The sequence below is a fragment of the Lissotriton vulgaris genome, chromosome 4_1 (genome assembly GCF_964263255.1).
Source record: "Lissotriton vulgaris chromosome 4_1, aLisVul1.2, whole genome shotgun sequence".
NCBI classification, from domain to species: Eukaryota; Metazoa; Chordata; class Amphibia; order Caudata; family Salamandridae; genus Lissotriton; species Lissotriton vulgaris.
In genome coordinates, this window is record NC_141691.1 from 1948955907 (window position 1) to 1948980291 (window position 24385).

A 24385-nucleotide genomic window follows, 5' to 3' on the forward strand; every position below is an offset into this window, starting at 1 on the left:
TCGGCTTCTTCTATCTTATTGCAGTAGTACAATGATTTACCCTTCCTGATCAATTTGTGGTAGTTGCGCCTACAGTCTGTGTATTCTGTTTTGGCAAGGGTCGAGTAGGCAACCCTCCATAGCCTTTCAGCACGTTTACATGCTGCTTTGGCCGTCCGCATGTCCTCGTTGTACCACGGAGCCGATCTCTGTGCTCGGCCCCCCATTTTTACCACACCAAGTGGTGCCACCAGATCCAGGGCTTCCGTAATTCGTTGGTCTAGATTAGAATTAATTTCATCTACCCCATCACCTCCAGGATGACCCTTCTCAGTTAGCTCCAGATTGAATTTGGCTTGGGAGAACGCTGCCCATCTCCGCCTAGGGTGTTTGTCAGCGGGGGAGTCACTGGGGCGAGGTCCCTGCATTTCGATGGTGAAAGGGACGAGGAGATGATCAGACCATGGGATGGGGATCAGAGTTTGGGCATCCACTTGGTTCCAGTTTGCGAAAACCGGTTCAAGAAGGTGGCCCAGCTTGTGGGTAGGGTGCTGTACCTTCTGTTCAAACTGTAAGCTTGCCATTGTATGACAGAAATCACTCGCCACCCTATCCGTAGGGGTATCTAAATGCAAATTAAGGTCACCTAAGACAAGGTATTTATCCGTGCGTAATGCGGCCTCTGAGACGCCTTCCACTAACTTCTCAATAAAGGCTGCAGTGGAGCCAGGAGGGCGATAAATTAGAAGGGTTTTCAGGGTGAAATAGCCATTTATTGAGATGGAAAACGCACCTGCTTCGCTATCATCAATCATGATGCGTTCTAGCTGACATTGGTAGTCTTGTTTAGCAACTATGGCTATGCCACCCCCTCTCCCCCGTATTCTGTCTAGTCTTTGCAGACAATAACCCTCTGGGATGGCTTCAATGATCTCTGGCATGGAGTCTTGGTCTAACGAAGTCTCCGTGAGGAAAAGCAGATCCCATTGCTTTCCGCTGAGGAGGTCATGAATGTCTAGAGAGTGTTTACGTAGGGAGCGTACGTTCAGCAGGCCACATACCAGGGCATGTTGGCCTCTGATTTGAGCCTTTTCTATGTTGAAGGTAAAGTTACAGTGGCTACAGCCCACGTTGTTTCCTGCCTCAATACTGTGTGAGCAAGGTCCACAAAGCTCACTGCGGAGGAGAAGAAGTTCATCTCGACTCCAACTAGTACGATGTAAGAAAGGGGCAGGGGGACTGGCCCTGGGCCGCTGTCGGCCGCGGACGGGCGCAGACGGGCTTAACTCAGGCGCAACTCCGGCGCGCCTTCGTCGCGCCCGCTGCGCTCGTCCGCTGCGCTGTCTACAGTACATCCGCCTTATATCCCCCCCAGCGTCCCAACAACTAGAGCGCTGCTGTTTTCTGCCGGAAGTGTCTGGCTCGGACCCTTCACGCCCTCTGCTCAAACGGTGCTAGTCACCGGCGTCAGACCGAGGCGGGAGGGAGGGGCGAGTCCAGCACTCCGTTGCTAGGCAGCAGCACCTGCTTGTCCGCTTTGAGAGGCTCTGCCGAGCAAAATGCGGAAGTCACAGCAGTCTCGCAGTGCGAAGCAGCTTACACGATGCCAGGTGAGGAGAAGAAGTTTGTGAAAGTTTAAAAAGTTTAAAAAGCGCTCACGCGCTATGACAGCATGCGAGTGAATACGCTAGTGCGCTTCAGTAAAAAGCGGTAGGGACACTGCCACTGCCCACTTACCATCACCTGTTGTGTTTGCATATTCCGCCCTACGTGCGCTGGGGATGCCCAGACGTGGGTCCCAGGCACTCCACACCACTGGAGTCAAGCTAGCCGGGCTGATGAGAGGTGTTACCTCGAAACCGGTCCGGTCCTCGGATGCTTGATTCCGTTCTGGGAAGGACATGGCTTTTGTAGTTCGGACTGGACTGTTCCCATGGGGCACAGGGTCAGAGCTGATTTGCATATCGCCATTGTCTAACCCAGGGTGGTGTGGAGTGCAAAGAAACGATGGATTTGGGCCCAGATCTTTGGACTGGGGTGAGTGTGTGACATTGATCCACATTCGGTCCATCACCTGTTGTGTTTGCATATTCCGCCCTAAGTGCGCTGGGGATGCCCAGACGTGGGTCCCAGGCACTCCACACCACTGGAGTCAAGCTAGCCGGGCTGATGAGAGGTGTTACCTCGAAACCGGTCCGGTCCTCGGATGCTTGATTCCGTTCTGGGAAGGACATGGCTTTTGTAGTTCGGACTGGACTGTTCCCATGGGGCACAGGGTCAGAGCGGATTTGCATATCGCCATTGTCTAACCCAGGGTGGTGTGGAGTGCAAAAAAACGATGGATTTGGGCCCAGATCTTTGGACTGGGGTGAGTGTGTGACATTGATCCACATTCGGTCCATCACCTGTTGTGTTTCCCAAAGGTTTCATGGCAGGAAGATGAGCAGAAGCAGGACAACCCAAAAAGGAGTGCTCTTGAAGTTTGAGAAATAATGTCAAGCGTACAAGCACACGTAACAGGGGCAGTCCTCATAGTAGGATACCGAAGCCCAAAAGGAGGGACTAGAAATCCTGTCCGCTAATCAAAAGTGGCCATTTAGAAAAGACAGTAAGAGAAGCCAATTGAAAACATGGGCTGTGCCTAAAGCCCGTATTTTAAGAACTACATGCCTTGCAGAGCAGTGCATGAGCAGCCCAGGATCGATCTAAAAATGGCTCTTACTCTTCCCTGTCCAGTTCTCGATTGATTACTCTGCCGGACATAGAGGGGAAGCGTCTGCCAAACTACTCCTCAATGAACTGGAATACTGGCTAAATAACAGAGGCTTCATTCTGAACTATCAGCCCGTTTTCTGTCTGTGATAGCGCCAGGAAACCCCGTTGGGGTCGCTGTGCGCTTAATAAATGCCTTATTATTATTATTATTATTATTATTATTATTATTATTATTATTATTATTATTATTATTATTATTATTATTATTATTATTATTATTATTGTTATTGTTATTATTATTATTATCAAAAAGGCTATGGGAACGGGTGTGCAATAGGCAATATTTTACTGGCTCTCTCCATGACCATTAAAAAAAACCTGTTCCACAAAAGACAATCCCTTTTCTGCTACCTTTATCGATTTGGCTTCGGCATTTAACTGCATACATAGAGGTCATTTACCTACATGCTAATGGTGCGCTTATCTCCAGAGAGAGTCTTAAACAGGGCTTTGTAAATGCCCCCCTGCTCTTCAATGCATGTCTACCTGATGTGGGGAATGCAATAAAATCAGCACATACATACTCCTCAAAACTAGGAAAACACCACTCGCAACACAGCCTCTAGAGAGGCGGCGACAAAATTAGCCATATACTGGTATCTCACGCCGGCCCGGCTCCACAAAGGCAACCCAGCGTGTAGCGCACTATGCTGGAGGGGGTGCGGAGAACAGGGTACCCAGACTCATCTCCTCTGGGATTGCAGTGAAGTCAGAGACTACTGGAAGGCTGTCCTAGATGAGATCGACTCCACATTCGACACAGAAATCCCTAGGTTCCCAGCGTACACCCTCTTGGGCCTACTCAATGCACTCACCTTTCCCCTAAAATCTCAGAGGGGTCGTCAGATGGGGGTCGCCATGCAGGCCGCAACACAACACATCCTGTCCCTGTGGGGCACTACCACCAAACCCTCACACACGGGCTGGCTGCATAAAATGTGGTTTGTCCTGGGCATGGAGCGCATTCACGCCACACTCACACATTCCACTGCTGCTTACCAGAAAGTGTGGCTCCCGCTGCTCTCCCTTTTATCCAAAGAATTCAACGAGATCGCATGCCCCAAGTACCTGCGTATTCTAAAACTCACTGAGACTGCGAAAGAGCCTGCAAACTCGCCTAAATGATGATATTGACCACTTCAGGAATATATCCTTGCTTGTCCCTCTTGTTCGGCACACTGGGTGGGGTGGGTGTGGGGATGGTGGTTAGGGGGGTGGGAAAGGGCTACAGTTGGGGTTGTTTCCTCTTATAATTTTACTGTCACGACTATTGAAGTGTTCTCACCCCCAGCACCGCGTTACGGCCTCATTGATTACAGGCGACCACACAAGGATCTGTTGGACACTGCACAATTCCCCACCTGATTGCCGTATATGCCTGCTAAGTATCTTATGTAATGTTGTGTGTATTTTTGCTCATGACACCAATAAAACAAATTTGAAATTAAAACTAGGAAAACAAACTATCAGCAGGTTCTACTACACCGACGACATGGCTCTCCCAGATAAAACGCCTAAAGGCCTACATACAGGACTGAATGCCTTAAACAAATACTGTAATGGCAGTGAGTTTAACATCAAAAAAGAAATAACAAAATCATGATTTTTAGGAGAAGATCAATTTAAAAAAAATTGAATTTGGCTTTTAGACACCATGTGACGTGAAGGAATTCGATACAATAAATATCTTGGGATATGGCTTGGGAAGCGTGAGAGCAATTCCAAGAAGCTGCTAGAGCCACTGAAAGCCACAGCTTTAGCCCTAACCAGTGTGCTAGCCTGTTTATTAAACAAACTTTCCGGCCTGGCACACAGCCCTCCACTCCGAGTTGAGGCTAGAAAGTTTCTGTCAACTAGAACACCTGGTTCATGGGTTTACTACGGAAAGTTGGCAGGCTAGTTGAACACTACGGAAAATCAAATGTATAGATCGCTGTTCCAGTCCCTGAGTCATGATCGCAAGCACATATGCTTAGAACTCAATCTTGGAGCCAGAGTTACATCTTAGAGGCAATTTTTCTAGCATATGGCTCGGAGCCAAGAGTAGCTCCAACTGAATCATAAAACGCTCTCCCATGGAAAGAGCTTGTGAGAGGGAAATCATTTGTGGAGCACTTATAATACCTCTGCTCTTGAAAAACTGCAGCTCACCAGGATTTGGGAGGCAGTACTGCCAACAGCATAGCTGAAGCAATTAGTAATGAAGCAGGCGAATCTCTGTTCTTCTCATGACCACTTAAGTAAGATAAAGTTGAGGAAACTTTCCTGGATGGTGAGCCCCAGATATGAATCCAATATTAAGCAGCCATTCTTCAATCTCCCCCTCACTCATTCTTTCTGATCCCGCTCAAAGCCTTCCATATGGAGCACTGAGTGGCAAGACTCTGTGACATGCTGCCTTTATCAAGCAGAGTCCCTGCTACATACTTCATGTATCTGTAGACCTTGAGTAACAGAAAAAGGGCTCCACTAGGGCTAAGATTTATCACCAAAAAGATTTGAACATGTCACAAGTAGGGGTGGGCGAATAACTCTGCTCTGTCGGGGGAGTTACAAAAATAACAGTTGATGGACAGAATGCAGAACAATGTCATACATTCACCCCAGTACAGAGATCTGGGCCTAAATCCATCGTTTTTCTGCACTCCACACCACCCCAGTTCAGACATGGCCATATGCAAATCAGCCTTGACCCTGTGCCTCATGGGAACAGTCCACCCCGAACTGCCAAGCCATGCCTTCCCTGGACCGGAAACAAGCTTCCGAGGACCGGTTTCTGGCTATCAGCCGTCTTCAGCCAGGATAGCTTGACTCCGGTGGTGTGGAGAGCATGGCTGGACTGTTCCCATGAGGCACAGAACAAGCGTCCAGGACTAAAAATCAGCACTGAATTCCGCCCGAACTCCACAGAATCTCACTGAGTTTTTACGCAACTACTCAGAATTACAACGGAGTAAAATTCCATAAGTTCCACCCACTCCTAGTCACAAGGCGGTGGGCACTGAACTGTCCGGCAAGTTTTAACAATATATGCGATTAGCACATTACAAGATAAAAACTTCTCCAGCTAAAGATGGTAGCAGTGAAGCATATACAAGAAATTCACTTTTTATTGATAAAGTATAACACTAAAAAATGTAAAAACTTCCAGATGCAGTGACAACCGACACAGGCGGTTGCAATAATGAAAAAAAATTTGCTGAACACATAATCCAAAGCTACGTTTTGACATATTTTAGGTATTTAATAGCACAACAGGTCTTGTTGTAACAATTTTAACCAATTGAACACTGTGTTTAATTATTAATGTATCTGTGATGAGAAGCAGACTCGGAGCTGCATGCATTTAGCGATTGGCATCGGCATTTGCAACATTTTATACATTTGTTTCTCTGGAAAAAACATTGGTCTTAAAAAACATTCAATTTGTGCACAACTTTGTCACGTACCATGTTTTCTACTCGGAGCTCGAATGGCATGGGGTTGTACACCATCAACTGAACTTCACACACGTCACCCTGAACCCACTGGAACTCTGTCAGGGAAAAAGAGAGCAATATCCAGTCATGACCTGTCATTTGGACCACCTTAGACGTCATGCAGAAAGCTTTTCCGGTTTGTAGATGGGTTTGTATACGTAAGAACCTATAACTTGGACATGTACAAAATGCACCTGATTCAGAATAATATAATAATGAAAGGTGTGACTGCAAAAGGAGAGTATTTGTAAACCACAAATAGGCGACAAAAGTAGTGGCGGCTTCTACGCTAAGGCAGAGAAGCTTCACCGCACTGCTTTTCAGCAGCAGAAAAATAAAATGATAATAACATTGAGTTATAATCACTTTATTTCTCCATGCTGAAGCCAGTTTTGGGGTGGCCGGGGCTTGACGGTCGTCACAGCCAGCAGTAGGGGGTGGAGTGGTGGCCGCTCTCTTAAGTGCGCATGACAGTTTGGCGGCCGTCTTGGGCCGGACAAACTGTCATGCGCACTAAGCATGTTCTCCGCCTGGCTGTTTTGCACAGCCTGGGTGGAGAGCATGCACAGGCTTCCAGCCCCTATCTGAGCACCGAACCACTGAGCCCAGACCAAGCACAACACTGTTGTCATGCTTGTGACAGCAGCGTCGTGATTGGCTTAGGAAAGCCTGTGTGTTTCCTGCTTTCGGGACTCATCAGGAAGAGAAGCTGAGGAAAGACGTCATGACAGGAGAGAGACGGCAGCCATGAAGATGTAAGTGTAATATTTACTTTTTTTTCCCCTTTAATCTCCTCCTCCCACTCCTCCCACCCATGATCTGTTCCAGCTGCCACTGGGCAAAAGGTGTAAGGAAAAGAATTGTAAGTACAACATTTCAATTTACATATGCAAAACATTAAAAGCTTAATACTTTGTCATGTAAAGACAACGCAAATGTGGTTCACACTCAAAAAGCAAATCTCATTGACCAATTGGCTGAGCTGCAAACCTAGAGAAAATTATTATTGCCTGTTATTTCAGCTGCAATTTGAACTAATTCAAACCTGGCACAAACCAGTACTTTAATTGGAGACATATGAAATATGCTTTTGTGTTTTTATTTTCACACCTCCTAACACTGGAACACTTTCTAAGGGTTCTGGACAATGAGCATGTTCTTCGCTTGTAACATGCAAAAGTATGCATGCCAACATTCCCGACTTAGGCAGCAATCTCACAATTCTTTCAACATAAATATGGCAGTATTTTAGCTTTCTCCTGCTTAAAATTATCTCAATTACATAGCAAGTTAAAGGGGAAATTAAAAAAATACCCAGATTTATTTTTCTAAATCTCCCCCTTATCTATTTCCAAATGTTGGCAGGTATGCAGACATGCACGTGGCCAACTGTTAACTGATATTCACAAAGATGTACCTGAATATAAGCACCATGTTCAATTTTAAACTTACAAGCATTTAATTACCATTTTTCTCATATTTTGAACCTAAATGCAGACTTCTTTTTTTAATCAACCCACTTAATTTCCAGGACTGTCATCTTGATTGACTTGACTTATTGATCACATGTATTCACATCACTCTATCTGGTAAGAGCTATGGTGTAGATGCAGTTTAACTGTTCTTTCTCCTTACGACATTAATTAGGAGTGTTTGAAAATTCTGCAAATTTTCATATGTGCAACTATGCGAAATTGTGGAAAAACTATGTGTCATTATGCAAAAACGTGAAACTAGCATTTGGCGGAATAACTTAATGCGAAACACGTCCTCATGTCCATTTTGGAAGAGAAGACACAATTGTTGCAAAAAAATAAAAATAAAGATGGGGGTCATAAAAGACACTTGGATTCAACATCAACCAAGGAGCACATTGCCAAGAACAAAGAAAATAAATAAAGTGGAACAATTACTTCCAGAAAGCAACCTCATAACTGCTATTCACGGTGGCAACGCCCTGCTCCATGCCTCCCAGACTCCACACTACCACCCCTCCTGAGGGCTACACGCCACAGTGGGCATCACCCAGGGTCTGCAGGTATGGCATCACATCCCCCCCATCATGATGGAACACCAGTGGCTCCCCTTGCCAGCCCACACTATCTTCATAACTATCTACATCATTTTAATCGGAAGAAAAGTTTGATATTCAGTCCTGAAAACAAGCACGCTATTTCACTAATGTCAGCAGATATGTCAACATTTTGTAGCCTTCCCACACCATTCTGTGCAACTTCTACCTGTGTAACTTATTTATTTATGAAATTTGATAAAGCGCGAACAATGGCCCGAAGGCGTCTCGGCGCTGTGAACATATGCATCATATTCTCTACTGGTTATGCATGAGCTATGGAATTACTGATTAAACAGCCAGGTTTTTAATTGTTTGCGAAAAAAGCCCAGAGGGAAGTGCAGGTTCGAATTGACCGAGGCAATGTGTTCCACAGTTTCGGGGCTGATACCAGGAACCGCCGGTCTCCCCAGGAGACTGTCTTAGTGCGGGGCACCACTAAGTTGTTGCGAGTGGCAGAACGCAGTACCCTGGAAGGCCCGTAAGGGATCAGGTATTCTCTGAGGAACTGAGGACCCTGATTATGCAGAGCTTTGTATACTATACAGAGAGTTTTAAACTTGACCCTGCTTCTAATGGGAAGCCAGTGAAGTTTTCTGATAGTATCTGAGGCAGACTTATGTTTGGGAATTCTAGCCAGTAGTCTGGCTGCCACATTTTTTATTAATTGCATTTTATCCAGTACCCTGCTCTGGGCACTGGAGAAGAGTCCATTGCAATAATCCAAGGTGGAAAGGACCAAGGAACTGACCAAAGTTTTCCCGGCACTTTCAGGGAGGAAAGGGAGGATTTTCTTTATTAGGCGTAGTTTATGGAACGCCGAGGAGGCTACTTGATTGGCATGTGCGACAAAGTTGAGCTGATCGTCGAAGATTATTCCCAGGTTTCTTACCTTGGAGGTGGGTATAGGCAATGTTCTGAAGGACGCAGGCCACCAATCTAATGACCAGCTAGGTGTGAGCTGTCCAAAGATGAGTACCTCCGTCTTTTCGGAGTTAAGCTTTAGACAGTGAGAGGCCATACAATCTCCAATTGCCAACATACCTTCTTGAAAGCTCTTGGCAATCTTGTGTCCATTGTTTTTGATAGACAGGACTAACTGGGTGTCATCAGCATATGAGGTTAGGCTCATCCCATATGCTCGAATGGTTTTGGCTAGGTCCAACACATAGATGTTAAAAAGTGTCGGACTCAGGGATGAGCCTTGTGGAACCCCACACGGCAGAGACAAGTTAGACGACTGGAAAGGTCCCAGAGTAACAGCCTGGGTTCTATCAGCCAAAAAAGAGGTCAATAGTTTTTTTGCTGTTTGTTGGATGCCCATTTTTTCAACACGGTCGACCAAAGTGACATGGGCGACCGTGTCGAAAGCAGCCGAAAGATCAAGAAGCACCAACACTGCTGTTCCTCCTTGGTCTCGGATGGCTCTGATGTCGTCGGCCGCCTTAATCAGGGCAGTTTCAGTACCATGGTACTTGCGGAAGCCAAATTGGGAATTATCCAGTAATTGATGTTCCTCGATAAATTGAGATAGCTGTTGATTCATCGCTTTTTCAGCTACTTTAGCCAGGAATGGAAGGCTGGCTATTGGTCGGTAGTTTTTCATATCCTTCTTATCGAGGTGTGGCTTTTTTAAAAGGGGTTTAAGGAGAGTCTTTTTCAGGATATCCGGGTAGATTCCTGATCTGAACATGTCGTTGCAAATTTGCGTGATGGCTGGTATTAAGACGTCCATTACCTGGGGGAGAATTTTAAAAGGGCAAGGATCTAAAGCTGATCCAGTTTTGATCGAAGAAATTATAGCCTCTATTTGGGTTTCCGTAATATCATTAAACTGAGTGAATAAAGTAGCCGGCGGCGTGAGGTGGGTAGTTATTACCGGGTTATTGGTCTTGGTGTTGACCGAAAAAACAGAGTAGATGTCATTAACTTAGAAAGCCTAACTGTTCTTAACAACAGCAGCGGCTGGTGTTAGGGCAGAGAGGGGGGAGAGAAGGATGGGCAGGGATGAATATACAAAGAAGCAAGAAAAAAAAACCTGCCCCCGCCTCATCGCCACTCTTCAGCTCCTGAGTGCAGCACAGGCTCCCAGACTCCCCTACGGCCAATCCTGATGCTCCTCTCATGCTATTGCCAGCATGAGAGCAGCGTCAAGATTGGCTTGAGTGGCCGGGATGTATGCTCCCAGAGAGACTCGGAGCCTGTACCTGCTGTCTCCAACCCGGCAACGCAGCTCGGGTTGGAGACAGCTCAGTGTGCATTTCGGTTTGGCCATCCTAAGACTAAGACGGCGGGCCAAACTGACATGCGCACTGACAGCAGTGGCCACCACTTCCCCTCCATGGCTGCCCCTGCAATGGCCCTGGCCCTAAGACTCAGCACTTAAAAGTTGACAAATAAAACAATAATAAACCTGTTTTATTTTTCTATTTTTTAGTTTGCTGGCAGGGGGTGGGCAGCGATGCTCCTCTGCCATAGCGGAGGAGCTGCCACTGGCTAATAAGGACGGAAGAAGCTCAGTGAAGCTAGAGGACAGACAAGTCTATGCAAAAAATGTATTCTATAATCCTAATATACCATTGATATTAGCATATGGTGTCTTGCTTTCCTTTAAATTCATGATGTACTTTTTTCATTTTTTTCATATTGTGTCAGATTAGCCTGTGTTCTGTATTAAATTTAACACAGTATACTATTCATCTTACAGAGTTATAAAAAACACTATCTTCTGGTCCTTAAGGGGAATGTGAAAAATAAATTAATCTAATCAGTGGTTTAAGTACACTATGAGTAACCGGGAACACTGGGTTCAAATCCCAGATTTCCTGCATGGCTAAATTGTGTATCTTAGTCAAATCAATTTACTTCATGTGTCTAACTTACTTGACATTGACATTTGGGAGCACTTTCAAGTAATTCAGTTTAAGAAGGACTGTGTACAAAAAACTCACTTGCATGTTTTATTAGCTCAGAATGTTTCATCATTCATAACAATAATATTGGACATGATGTAAAGGACACCAGACAACTGGCTCACTTTGTTCACTTTTGATGTTGTTAAGAGCACAGTTAATGAATGTTTTAAAGTTTATGTTAAGAAACGTTCACTTCAAATAAATGTCAATGAAATGTTGTGATCTAAGGCACTAAACTGATACATTACCATATCAGTTTTTTTTAAAGATTTTTAGCGTTGCAAGCCAAAAGAGGTTACATGGCACAGTAGTAGCCATGGCAATAGATTCCATCGGACAAGTACAGAAGAACAATGCTGGGCTATTTATAAAGAGTTAGCATACATTTGTTAAATATTTCTGTGTAACAAACTGAGCCATAATAACTGTCTCTCTCCACCCCTCTGTCCCCGCCCAGTTGCAGCTGCTTTTCCTATCAGTGCAGGGAAGCCAAGCAATGAAGCCTGTGGTGCTTAGAAGGAAGTGTTCCATAGGGGAAATGATTACAGTGTGTCAAAGACAAGCACCCTTGCACCATTGCCTAGAGTAGTTGACCAGACACAGCAAGAACAAGTACTATATAAAATTGATGTAGCTTAAGGCTAACTAGATTGATGACTGATTGAGTGTAGCAAAAGCATCCTGTATCGCGGTAGCCATGATTATGTTGCAAGACGCTGGCTCCGTCTTGGAGCTAATTGCGTACTATCACCCTAGGCATGAGAGATATATTTCTGGTACACTTTGCTTATATTTATTGGAACTGTGTCCCGGGTGAACTGGTACAGACTGGTGAGGATTTCAGATATTTCTTGATCAATATTAAACTCACAACTGTGTAAGAGATAGTCCCTTACCAGTAGATACTTAAGAAATACCGTTATGGGGGCCCACGTGTCTCCTTGAGTGAGGCAAAAGTCCAGAACCCCTGTATGTCAGTTGAGAATATTAAATTGAATATAAATGTAATATTATTTTAATATACTTGAAATGGCAGTCATGGGATACTTTGCATGATATGGACTGGGCTAAAATATTGACATATCCCCACAGAGATATCACGCTAAAAACAAGTGGCAGTGGTTATATAGGCAAGGTCAGCACCTCTGTAATGTTTTCTATAATTTAGAATCTACATGTATAAGCATGCTCAATGTAAACACTGTGCCACCTAACCAGTTTTACCCTGTATAAGAAAAGATCTTCCATATACACTAGGAATCAAAAAACGAAAGTACAGAGCGCAGCATCTGGTAAGTTTTCAACTGACCCTCTTGCCAGTTCAGTTTAATCATAGACACAGCACCAAAAACAAACACAATGGACAGGGTGGTATAGTCCTAATACAAGTGTAATTATGTAGAAACTCTTGATATTGTTGACGTGAAGTTGTAGCGTAGATGTAGACAGCTGACACGTATTTCATCGTGTAGATTACTTTTTCAAGGCTCAGACTTTAAACTTTAACGAGCATGTGTGAAGTCCAGAATCCCCTGTTTGGTTTGGGGAGTTGAAAACAGCAATACCTACGGTCTCAATTTGAAAGGCGAATCCTGAGTGCAGACCGTTACTTTTGGACACTTGCAATTCTTGTAATCGTTACGATAAACAAGACTAAGTGATATTCTGGTCCATGTAAAGTCTGACTTCCAGAACATGAACGTGAACAGTCATATATAAATGAAGAACTGGTGTGCTCGTTGTGTAAAATGTAGCCTCAAGCCAGAATATAAAAGTATAATTTTAGGTCGTCCATAGACACGGCTCAGGTAACCCGTAATGTGCAAAGCGTCTCGCAACGTATGGAGAGGTCATACTTTTATATTCTTGCTTGGCTTGCCAAGATTTCTCGCTTATACACTCGTGGGTCTACCTACCCATTAACATACCCCCTTAAGTCCATGCGGGGGAAACGGATCGGCTTAGCGCTGGGGGCAGCCATTCAGAATATTCTCTTGCACTGGGGCACTTCGCAGACTCCCACCCACACTGGATGACTCCCCAGGCTATGGCACAGCCTAGGTATGGAAAAGATCTCGCTTATATTTGCCAGCCAGGGCATTTCCTTCAGGGCCTTATGGCTCCCTTGTCTATCTGCTTGCAAAAGACTTTAGGGAATTTACCTGCCCTAAATATCTCCACCTCCTAAGACTATCAGAGACAGACAACCAGTCTGAATCACCTAGTAGCACTGAACGGTTGTGGTAATCTTTGCTTGTTTAAAGATACAAAGTGAGTTGGGGGAGGAGAGGGTGGTTTGGGGATGGGATATGTTTGGCAAGATATTGCTTAACCAGATGTGTTTGCTTTGATAAGCGACCCCTAGAGTTTTGAAGAGGTCAGTATTGCTAATACTGGTATTATTTTCGAAAATACTAATAAAAATGATGAACTATAAATATAGGGATCAGATTGCTGATATTTATTTAGAGTTTCTCTTTCTCCCACACCATCCATCCTGGTCGGGAACCTTTCCAAAGAAGAGGGCCCAGATATACAAATCGAGAAGAAAATGTGGTTACCCTAACTTACATTACCAATTCAGGAGAATAGGTTTAGAGTTAGTGTAATTTTATGTTTCCAGTCCTGCTGCTTTGTGGAGGGCGGGTAGGCGTGGCTGCTCGGCTCTCCGAGCAGGGCAGAGACAGAGTAGTTTGCCCACTCCTAAGTGCCCACTGACTGTTTGGTCAGCCCTCTCGGGCCACCCAAAACAGTCATGCCTTTTCCCCTATTCTCCATGCAGGCTGCATTATAGTCTGCATGGAGAACATTCCATCCCCTGGCTGGGCGCAGTGACATTGTGTTTAGACCAATCACAATGCTGCATTGCAGCATTGTGATTGGCTTAGGGGAGGGAGGCAGGCTGCCTTCTCCCTGTTACAGTGGAGGCAGGAGCACATAAGACGCAGGACCCGGCCTCGAGGTAAGTTTACAAAAAAAATTCCGATCCCCCCTCCCGTGCTACTTGACGGACCCTCCACCTCCGTGTACGCCCCACCCACGAGCTATGCCGGCAGTGGCTGAGAGTAAAAGGCTTTTACAGCCAGTTCTCAAACTAGAACAATCAACAAAAGATAAGGTATTTACCAGGGAATGTGGATTTTAGCCCAGTTAGCATCAAGTCCACATATTACAAAAAAGAGTGGGATAGGTGCAATTTATCGCACCTAATGGTGCATGACTATTGAGAATGATTTTGCTAGGTCAAATCCTGCTCGTTGCGTGTGAATTACTAGAACATACTTTTAAAAAAACATGACTAACAATGCATCTCTTTGAACACAGAGTTTTCAAAATTAATTCTTAAAAGTATGGAGAAGGGTTGCAAACTGGTGAAACTGAGAGATTTACAATGGAGAGAGAGAAACCATTAATGTGTTATGATATTAATGTGAAAAGTATAATACATTAGTTGATTTCAAGCAAAATATAGTCTGAAAAGATTGCTCCATTGAAATGTGATTTGCTATGTTTTTCTCAAAATGTGAATCTAAAACTGCAAAGAAAAACTGTTGTTTTTTAATGAAATATGATTCGACTATGCTAATGAAAGTAGTGAAATGATAGATGGATTAGATTTTTATGTGTTTACGTTTTCATCAAGTATTTTAAAGGTAACATGTTTTTTTGGTTTTTCATGTAGGCCTCAAAATTGTATTATGTCTCTCCATTGTAGGCCTTAGAGAAATGTATTTTGTCTTACATTATTTCCTTCGTAAAAGAATAAAATGCTGACATGGTTGCTCGTCGACAAGCATTATCACTGAAGTGTCATTCTTACAGTGTGAATATCCTCTCTCTATGAATAAATGTGTCAACTTTGTTGTAAGCTAACTCCGAAACGAGCACGTAGACATGTAAAGTTGCAAGTGTACTTCCAATTTCCGAGGTGAAATTAAATAAAGTACATACTTAGAAAACTGAAGAACAGAGAACAAAGGTATTACGAGTAGGTTCCTGACGATTTGGGCTGAAGAAATTATTCCACGATCACACCATGGATCTCAAATAAAACCGTGCAAGAAGCTACATTTGGGGGCTGGAATTGTGAACATTTCGAGGTATAAAATCTTCGTGGGAAAGTATGTGTGTAGCTATTTCCTTGCAATTCGTGGGCGTGCCATGCTGTTGGTCCAAACTCTGACTATCCTGAACTGAAATCTCCCGATTTCACCTGCACTTCCTTGCTTGGGGATGATGAGCAGCTAAAACTTTCGGCTGATGGGTTCATTATTCCAGACTATTGCACGCTGTGCACTAGTCCACCTTTGCGTCTCGGTCCTCATAATCTACAACTACATGTTGGTTCGTATTAATTCTAAAATTGCATACTGAATTTGCAATGCGTGTTTATACTATCTCTCTCTTCTCATGCCAGTTATTTGATTTATGATGTATTTTACTTTAAACTCTGATTATATTGTGATTTTACCTGTATTCAATTGAAAAACCATGTACTAAACGTTTTAATGTATTATTGTGTATTGACCATTCATATTTTGAAGATTAGATAAAAGTGCCTTGATAACTATACCGAGTTTGTTTTTAATTATTGATGATCATCATTAATGTTACAATTATTGATTATTGTTGTTAGTTGGGCATTTCTTCATTACAGGTCCTCATAAAGGAACGGCTACCGTCTTTAATTATCTTAGTCCCTATTAGCTCTTACAAAGATCTATTGGAGGACCTCTTGATTTGTGAGAGGACACGGCTGGACTGGGTATGCAAACCAGCCCTGGCAACTAACTTGAACCGGTCTGGAAGGAGCGGGATGGTGGTGGAAGCACTGCTGCTGGTAATTGCTGCCATTTTTTGTTACAGGGGGCCATATTGCAGCAATATCGCCCCCCCCCCCCCCCACCGGTCCAAAACTGGCCGCCACCCTTCCGGCTCACCGGGAAAATGCCTGGTGCCCGCTACGGCCAGTCCGGCCCTGTGAGTGGATGTAGAGTTTCTATGGGCCCAAACTCTGTTATTGTGAAATATATAACTGAGTTTAGAGTTTATGGTGTGGTGGCCCACAATTTTATATTACTTCCGCTGGATCACACCTAATAGATTCCAATCCCCATGGTGCTGGATTTCGGCTGGTGCAATACATTTCGGCTATACCTTCAGGGCAATAGCAATTTTGCCCTGAATTTTAATTTCCCGTCACATAATGCAGCAAATTTAGCTGGAGGAAGAAAATGTTGGACAACTCACAAGCAATGTACAAATATCATCACACTAAACGAAACCTCACGCTAGAATACCCGATTTGCTGTCATCAGCATTTCTGTGCCAGCTGGAGTCATCAAAGCATCATCTGTCTCTCCCACGCCCTCCCCAAACGCTCACTCTTTAAATATGCACAGTATTTAAATTATGCATCGGTTATTAGATGAAAGTGTTGCTTCTTCTGTCTAAACGCTTTAACATATTATGGAGACATTACAGAAAAGCTATTCTATATTCAGCAGAGTAACCCAGCTAAGGCGGACTTGCATAAACTTATTAAAATCAAGTAGTACTGTAATTTGAAAATGCAATATATACTTTGTCATGCAATATATATTTCTCAATGCAATTTCTTACTGTATGAAAATATAAATGTGGATTTTCTGCTTAATAGCTATAGTATTTCAATATATCAGCAAGTAATTACAGATATGTGGTAGAGCGATCTCTCCATAGTTAACCATTCGAAGATTAATGTAATCAGCATATTGTATTTTAGCATTTATATTACGCGTCCTACTACTGTGAATGATTAAGTGCTTAAGGCGGTTGGGTAAAAGGCCACCATATTAGTTTCGCATGAACTGAGTAGCTTGATTTTATAGCGTGACCTGCATGGGAAGCGGTGAGTGCCATGCCAGAGGTGCGGAGAGCTGAACCAGTCCTGTGGCACACTTGTAGCTGCACATAGGCAGGAACTGTGACACTTGCAGATCCATAGTATCTACATATTGTCTTCCCGATGCCCGATCAGGTCATATGCTTAGGAATAACCTGATATTTACAACTCTCTGGAACTCAACGTGCTTGTGGAGCATTCTCTTAGTTCACCAGTAACGTATTCAAGATCTTTTCTGTTGTCAGTAAAACAAGTGCAGCAGATACAGGACTTTCACAAAGAAGAAGTGATGGGCAAAATTAGGGCCTAGTGAGATCTCAGCAACCTTCTTTGGGAACAGCTTCAAAGATTGATCTGAAGGAAGGTCGAGCCACTGCCAATCGTGGACCGAATGCAAAGCAGACACCTGAAGGAGATTCCATAATCAATTAATCAAACAAACAGCATTTGTAAAGCGCGACACTGTCATCCTTAACGGTATCTGGATGCTGTTGACGAGCCAGGTCTTGAGCCCCTTTTAGGAGTCTGCCAGCCGGGAGTCTGTACGAAGCTGGAGGGAAACATCATTCCAGGTCTTGGCAGCAATGTAGGAGAAGGAGAGGCCCCCTATGCAGCTGCCATGGATGTGGGGGGTGTGCGAGGGCAAGTGAAGAGGAGCGCGGGTTGGTGGAAGTACAGTGGGTGGTGGAGGTGGGCGGGTCCTAGGTCGTGGAGGGCTTTGTAAGTGTGCGTGAGGATCTTGAACTGGCAACTCTTCTAGATTAGGAGCCAGTCGCGGTCTCCCAGGGGGAGGGGGCGACGTGGGTTAGTTTGGGGAGGCTCAGGATGAGTCTGGCTGCAGCATTCTGCATGGTCTGGAGTCTTCTGAGGAGCTGGGTGAAGATGCCGGCATAAAGGGCATTGCCGTAATCTAGGCGGCTGGTGCTGAGGGCTTTAGTAACAGTCTTTTTAATGTTGGTTGGGAACCAAAGTAGAGCTTTAAAGTCTGGAGTGAGGTGGTTTGCATGCTCAAGTGTGGAAGCTGCATGGGAGAAGGAGTATGATGAGAGAGGTCTTAAGGTATAGCGTAATGGCATAATCTAGGTGCAACACGACCAAGCTAATGGTGGTCTGTGGAGCAATGGTGGGGAAAGTTGTTTTTGGAAGCACGCAGTTTACAGTTTGCATGGTGTAAAACTTGCCTTGATCACTTGATTTTCTGTGGCACAAGGGAGAAGTTGAAGTCCATCATCACTTCCAGACTCCTCAGTTCCAATAGTAGGGAAGATGGATGTATGAATTCCTGAGGGTTGTGGGTTAATACTTGGTCCATGTTCAACAGATTAAAACCTCAGTTTTCGAGTCAAGCTTGATACTTCTGTCTAGCGTTCAATGGTCCGCTGCTTGGATAAATTGGCTGATACAGTTCATGTTAGAGGGATTTTTCAACTTTAGGATGGCTTGCATGTCGCCAGCACAGTTGTAGCAGATAAGGTTGAGTGATATGATGACGTGAGGTGAGAGTTTATGTATGTGTTGACAAGCCTAAGAGCACAAAGTGAATCTTGTTGAATGCCAGCAACAGAGGCGAATGGTCCTGAAAAGAAAGGAGGAAGGGAAATAATGTAGGACCACTCAGAAAGGCAAGTAGAAATCCAATCCAGGATGGTACCATGAATTCCAGTGTCACTTAGTCTCTTAAGTAAGGTGGAGGTCATGAATCTCATTAAAAGGTAGAAGAACTGTCCAACAGCAGAATGATGACAACACGTTATTATCAACAGTATTTCAGAGGTGACCCCGGTGCAGGTCAAGGTAGATTCTGGATATCTACCACAAATGAAATTTCATGTGGGGGTCAGAAAGGAAGCTGTTTCCTTGAAGAAGGTTCATCTTTCACTGCGTTTGTCCAGCAAGGGTCATTGGAGAGAAAACTGAAGGTGCAAGGACTGCAGAATTGAGGCCTTGTTTCTTGAGGGTAGCATCACTTTTTAAGGATTTGTAGTTGCTACAAAATAAACATGACATCAGGGAGCATTTGATGGTTTATTTGACAGAGGGATCAGCTGAGGAGCATGTTATTTAACTATTGCATTGCACTCTAATTGCCAATGACCATGATAAGGTGCCTTATACTATCGGTAGTCAGCAAGCTTAATGGCAGCAGTCCGTAGTGCTGGTCGAATCGATGAGTCTCTAGTGTGAAGAATGCAGAGGTGCGGTCCTAACCAACCCTCTTTTGCTAAGGACATAATTAGAGATTGCAGCAGTGGGTCCAGGGAAATCCGTAGTGCTTGCAGCAAGGGCTTCCTAGCTTGATCTCTCTATTAAATATAGCAATATAAACCAAAGGTGTGCCGATATCCACAGTCGCATGGAGCATTATTCATTTGTGTCTTATACATCAGGGAGATGGCCTTGGTTTTCTGTTGAGCATGGAGGAGACTATTCTCTCTGGATGCTCTGCAGCTCTCTGAAGAATGGAGATCGGGAGCTTCCGCCAATGCTCCACATCTGCATTTAAATCTAGTGCTATTTCGCTTCAAGAAGTGACTGTTAACACTTTCAGTTAATATTCCCATATATCTGAAGCAATCTGGGCTCCAGCTCAGCGTACATTCTACCATCAGCCAGAGTTCCAGATGTGAGAGGATAGAGAGCTGATCTGACCCAACTGAAACCAGCGTCCCCACCAAATGTCTGTATTATGTTTTGTAAAAGATAGGATAATCCCAGTTAGCCATCCAGGAGAAGTCCTTCACCGGTGCTTTACAGCACATCCAACAAGCTAGAGGCCCCAATGAAAGTGTAAGGAGTAGTGGCGACACAGGGCAGCGCCACTTTATGTCACGTCCCAACGAGCAGGTGCTCAATAAAATACCCATTCCTGTTGACCCTATGCAAGGAATTTTTGAAAATAAGATCAATGCAAACCAAGAAGTTCAGGCCAAACACCATTTTCTTTAATATGACTCGCATGAAGAGCAATTCTGTGGAGTCAAACATCTTTTCGGCGCTGAAGAATAGTAAAACTGACAACTCTCCTTTCCTTCTATTATACGTCATTAAATAATAACGAATCCTACGGTTAAGCTTGGTTTATCTCCAAGGTCTAAAACTAGACCGGTCAGGGTAAATCAGTTTGTGCATGACCCTATACATTCTCTTGACCAATACCTTCTCCAGTACACGATCTTCAGCTATTAGCATTGATCTTGGCCTATATGATGAGCAAAGGTCTTATTTGTTTCTCTGGGTCCAGGATAACTTTTCTTGCTGCCAACTTTGAACCTGATGAAATGATGCCTACAGCTTTTACCTCCTTGTACACATTGAAAAGATGGCACACTAATTTATTGGAATGTCTTACACAGCTCTATCAGTAAACCACTTGGACATGGCACCTAACAATTTTGGAATAGCAAGATTGCCTCCGCAACCTCCTCCTCTCAAGCGGTCTATCTAGCTCCTTTGTCTCTTCTATTGACAGCACTGGCAGTACATCTACACATCTCTAGATTTGTCACTCTGAATTCAAATCTAGTTTTATGGAAGGAATTAAAATATTTGGGAAACACCTGGGATTTATTATTGTCCCCAAACAGCAGTTCGCCCACTTGATTTCTCAGTTCTTCAGCTCTTACACCCACAGCTCCCCAGTTCTCGGTCACTTAATCATGCGAGAAGGTTCTCTGTATTATTGTCCACATCATACCACAACTTATACTTGAACTGTGTGTACGCATGCAAAGGTTTTGTGGACAACTGCAGTATACTATCAAAGTATCAGTTATGGCAAGTTTAGAGGAAAAAAATATTTTTTAAGCAAAACTCATGCTGGCAGAACCATGATTGCGGTCAGCAGTAATGAAAATACCAGCTGCCCAGAGCAAAACATGGCATAAAGATGAATTTAGTCACACTCCTCATTCTCTTATACAAGGTCTCTCTGGCCCACTATTGACTTGGGCTCAAGACTAAATCAATTGACCCTTTCCAATGTTTTTTCAATTCTGAATCTTCTGCTTGTCCCTCGATAAACAGCGCCATGAAGCACTTGAAATAGGTTCATCCTACAGAGGCACTTATGCACCTCAAAGGTACTAGCTCAACTGTGGAGTATACGCTCTTCGGAGGGTTTGCGTTCATATAAGTATTAACAACCAGTCAATCTTAACTTCCCCAACCTCCAGCTGTATTTTTCCAAGGTATATCAACATAAGCCCGCTTACCTATTTTCTTGTTTTTCTCCTCGCCGCGGTTGTGTGCAATAATGGGGGAGTAGATAAAGGGGCTCTTCGCTGACATGCTCTGACAGAGCAGGCTTTTCACCTTCTGTGGTCTTAGGCTGATGGGCAGGTTCAAAAGCTTCACAGACCTGACAATTCGAGAAAGAAGATGGATTGGTAAAAATTGTATTTTAAATATTTTATTAATTTTGAGGTCGGTTTACATTGTTTCGTGGACTCAAAGCACATTCTTCTCAGCAAGCATAATACGTCAGCAGCTGTTAGCGATTTTCCAGGCACGCAAGGTAGTTTTAAGGACACATTTTTCATGAATAAGTGTTAATAAAAATGTTGAATTCAGCTTGAAAGAATACATTAATCACTTCCTTTGCTGCAATTTCCTACGCGTTGACTACCAAAGAGAAACAAAAGGCTGAAAGTCGTGCAATTGTCAGTGTAACGAGTGGTATTCACAGCTAAAAACCGCTCTAACGACCACAATAGAAGTTTTGTAAATAGACTTTTATTATAGACCCCAAAACACATCCTATTAACACAATCTGCAGTGCTAGATGTACTAACAGAATTAAAGATCAATTTACCCAGGCAAAGAATCACCTTTCCTCAACTCAGTGACCCTTCTCCAAATACACCATGAAAGATGCCCTACTAGAATGCAGTCTGCGGTTTCTAATGCAACCTCCCTAGTGGCCCTCATCTGTGAGCTGTCCTTTTCATGCTACTGCACGGGAAACATCACTTACAACGCATTTATTACAACGCACTACCATTACAACACAACCATTACAACGCAAACCATTACAACGCATTGCGCTGGGGGGCGCTCTAGGATAGGGAATATATTTAATTTACTATCCAACACCTTCCCTACTATCCACGGGGACTGGAGTTGGAATAGTAAATTAAATAAATCACTATCCAGCGCTTAAAAGCACTATGCGTTGTAGTGGTATGCGATGTAAAAACCGCGTTGTAACAGCAGGCGTTGTAATAGCCTGCGTTGTAACGTCACCAATCCTACTGCACTCACAGACACTTGTTTCTACTCATTCTCCACGCCAATAACCTACCTACCACTATGATACAATATCTTACACCTCGATAAGCAAAAAATAAAATAGTGGTGAGGAAAGGGGTTGCCCTCATTCGCAAGGAGTCCATGAAATACCACCCAGTTTACTCAATACATTACTTGTTACAATACTTCACTGTGAAAATAAAGCAAATAAACAGCAAGCTGAACATCATATAATACCCACCTGGCTGGTAAACAAGTTTACGTGATGTTTCACTTGCTGATCGCATTATCACCTCGTCAGATTGTCCATTTTATGGTCACTTAATCCCCTGTGAAAAGCACAGATATAACCCCATATCTCTTCCAATCCTTCTAATCAGGCAACGACCAACACCACTGCACCTTTTCTGAACACACTATGGGCTCTACTCTGGACAAGATTTACAGAAAGCAGCAGCTCATACAAATCTCTAATTCACTTCTTTATCCCTTGCAAAATTCAGAATTTAACACATTCTCTCCAAGGTAAGCCGGAGATGGAAATGGTAAAATCCAAAACCCTCAAACACACGGACAACAAATATTGACAACGCTAATGGGTCTGACTTTAATGTGCTAGCCTAATTAAGTCCTATATCTGTGCAATCAGTCTTTTTGATGGCGCCTAAGGTTGCAGTGCTGGTGCTGTGCAACGACACGAGCCTGGGAAATTTTTAAAAAATAGGACAAGACCTAAAGAGGCAGGCTGCACAGCAGGGACACTGCACGACAGTCTGTGTGCATTTATTCGCACCTTTGTTTGCATTCATTAGCATATTAAATGCAGACAATGTTTGTTTTCACTTTCGAAGGTGCAAATGGGAGTCATAAATAACACCCCACTCCCACTGGTCGAAAGTAGCCTCTCACCCAACCTCAATAGAGAAAGGTCATCTCAGAGAGGTGTATGCCTTAGTCAGGAAGGCAACAACAACAAACAGAGGTAGTCTGGGAGCAGGTGATGAACATTTAGGAGTGCCCGACTATACTGCAGATTACTGCAGCTGACACCGGAAGTAGAAGAAGGGATGTGGAGACCAAGTCAAGTGCAGATAGCTGCATCACACTTAGCTGTTGTGTGCGTTTAACTTCTCCTGTGTACAGGGAATCTGTCGAATGAAGAACAGAACGCTGAGGCTGATGAACGACAGTGTCCTTTTGAATATCACCATGTTTGCTGCATCTGAACCAAGCTAAGGAGGCAGATGATGCAAGCACGGAAGGCAGATGATGCAACCACGGTAGGCATCTTACTGTGGGTCCTCACTACCGCAGGGCATGAAGTGGTTTAAAGCAGAAGATATTCTAGAAGAGGAGAGCTGAGCTCAGGCTTTTCTGGTGACTGCAAGGACAGTCTTCACTCTTGGCTGTACAAGACACTCTAGGACTGATATTCAATCAGTAAATAAAGGGAGCTAAATTAAAAACTGTGTACGTGAGATACCGATTTTAATAGGGGTGGAACAAAAGATGAGCAAAACAAACTGTAAGGATAACTCATGAGAAACTCTGGGTGAGACGCACAGTGAATCACTAGAGTGCACGTGCTTTTAAGAATTGGTACTTACCTGGGATTCATGTAGAGTATCAGGGACAAACATTGCGAAACGACACTGACAAGGGGCAGGGCGGGTGTGGAGAACTGGTCGGTGGCATCTGCGACAAAGTTAGACCCTTCACAGAAAGCAGCACCTGGTTACCAAACTATTCATAATACTTCCATTTGATTGCAATTCCAGGGTCACAAAGAGCATCAAAAGTGACATGAGAGCACAAATCAGAGTTTAGCAACACTGTATGTAGTAGCACACGCTGAACTCACAACGCCTCACTCACTCTTTGCATCCTTTCAACGTTGTTGCATTTCCCCAACTCAACTCCCCTTTTGAGTTTATCATCACCGGCTTGACCGCGCTCCTCTGACTACCAGGGATCTCTTCCATTGGTGTCTGGACTCCAGGAGTGCACCCAGGTACACCAGAGGACTCATCATTGC

At 43.9% G+C, this 24385-nt stretch overlaps 1 protein-coding gene across 1 annotated transcript in view; it reads right to left on the reverse strand.

The window, feature by feature from the left end:
* Nucleotides 1–24385, reverse strand: part of TRAPPC9 (trafficking protein particle complex subunit 9) — a 2581727-nt gene that overhangs the window by 2104288 nt on the left and 453054 nt on the right. Inside the window, exons 11-12 of the mRNA XM_086966259.1 lie at nt 21315–21460; nt 6204–6289 (exon numbers count right to left, since the gene is read on the reverse strand). Of these exons, the coding sequence (XP_086822385.1) occupies nt 6204–6289; nt 21315–21460 (232 nt within the window). The remainder of the gene's footprint in view (nt 1–6203; nt 6290–21314; nt 21461–24385) is intronic.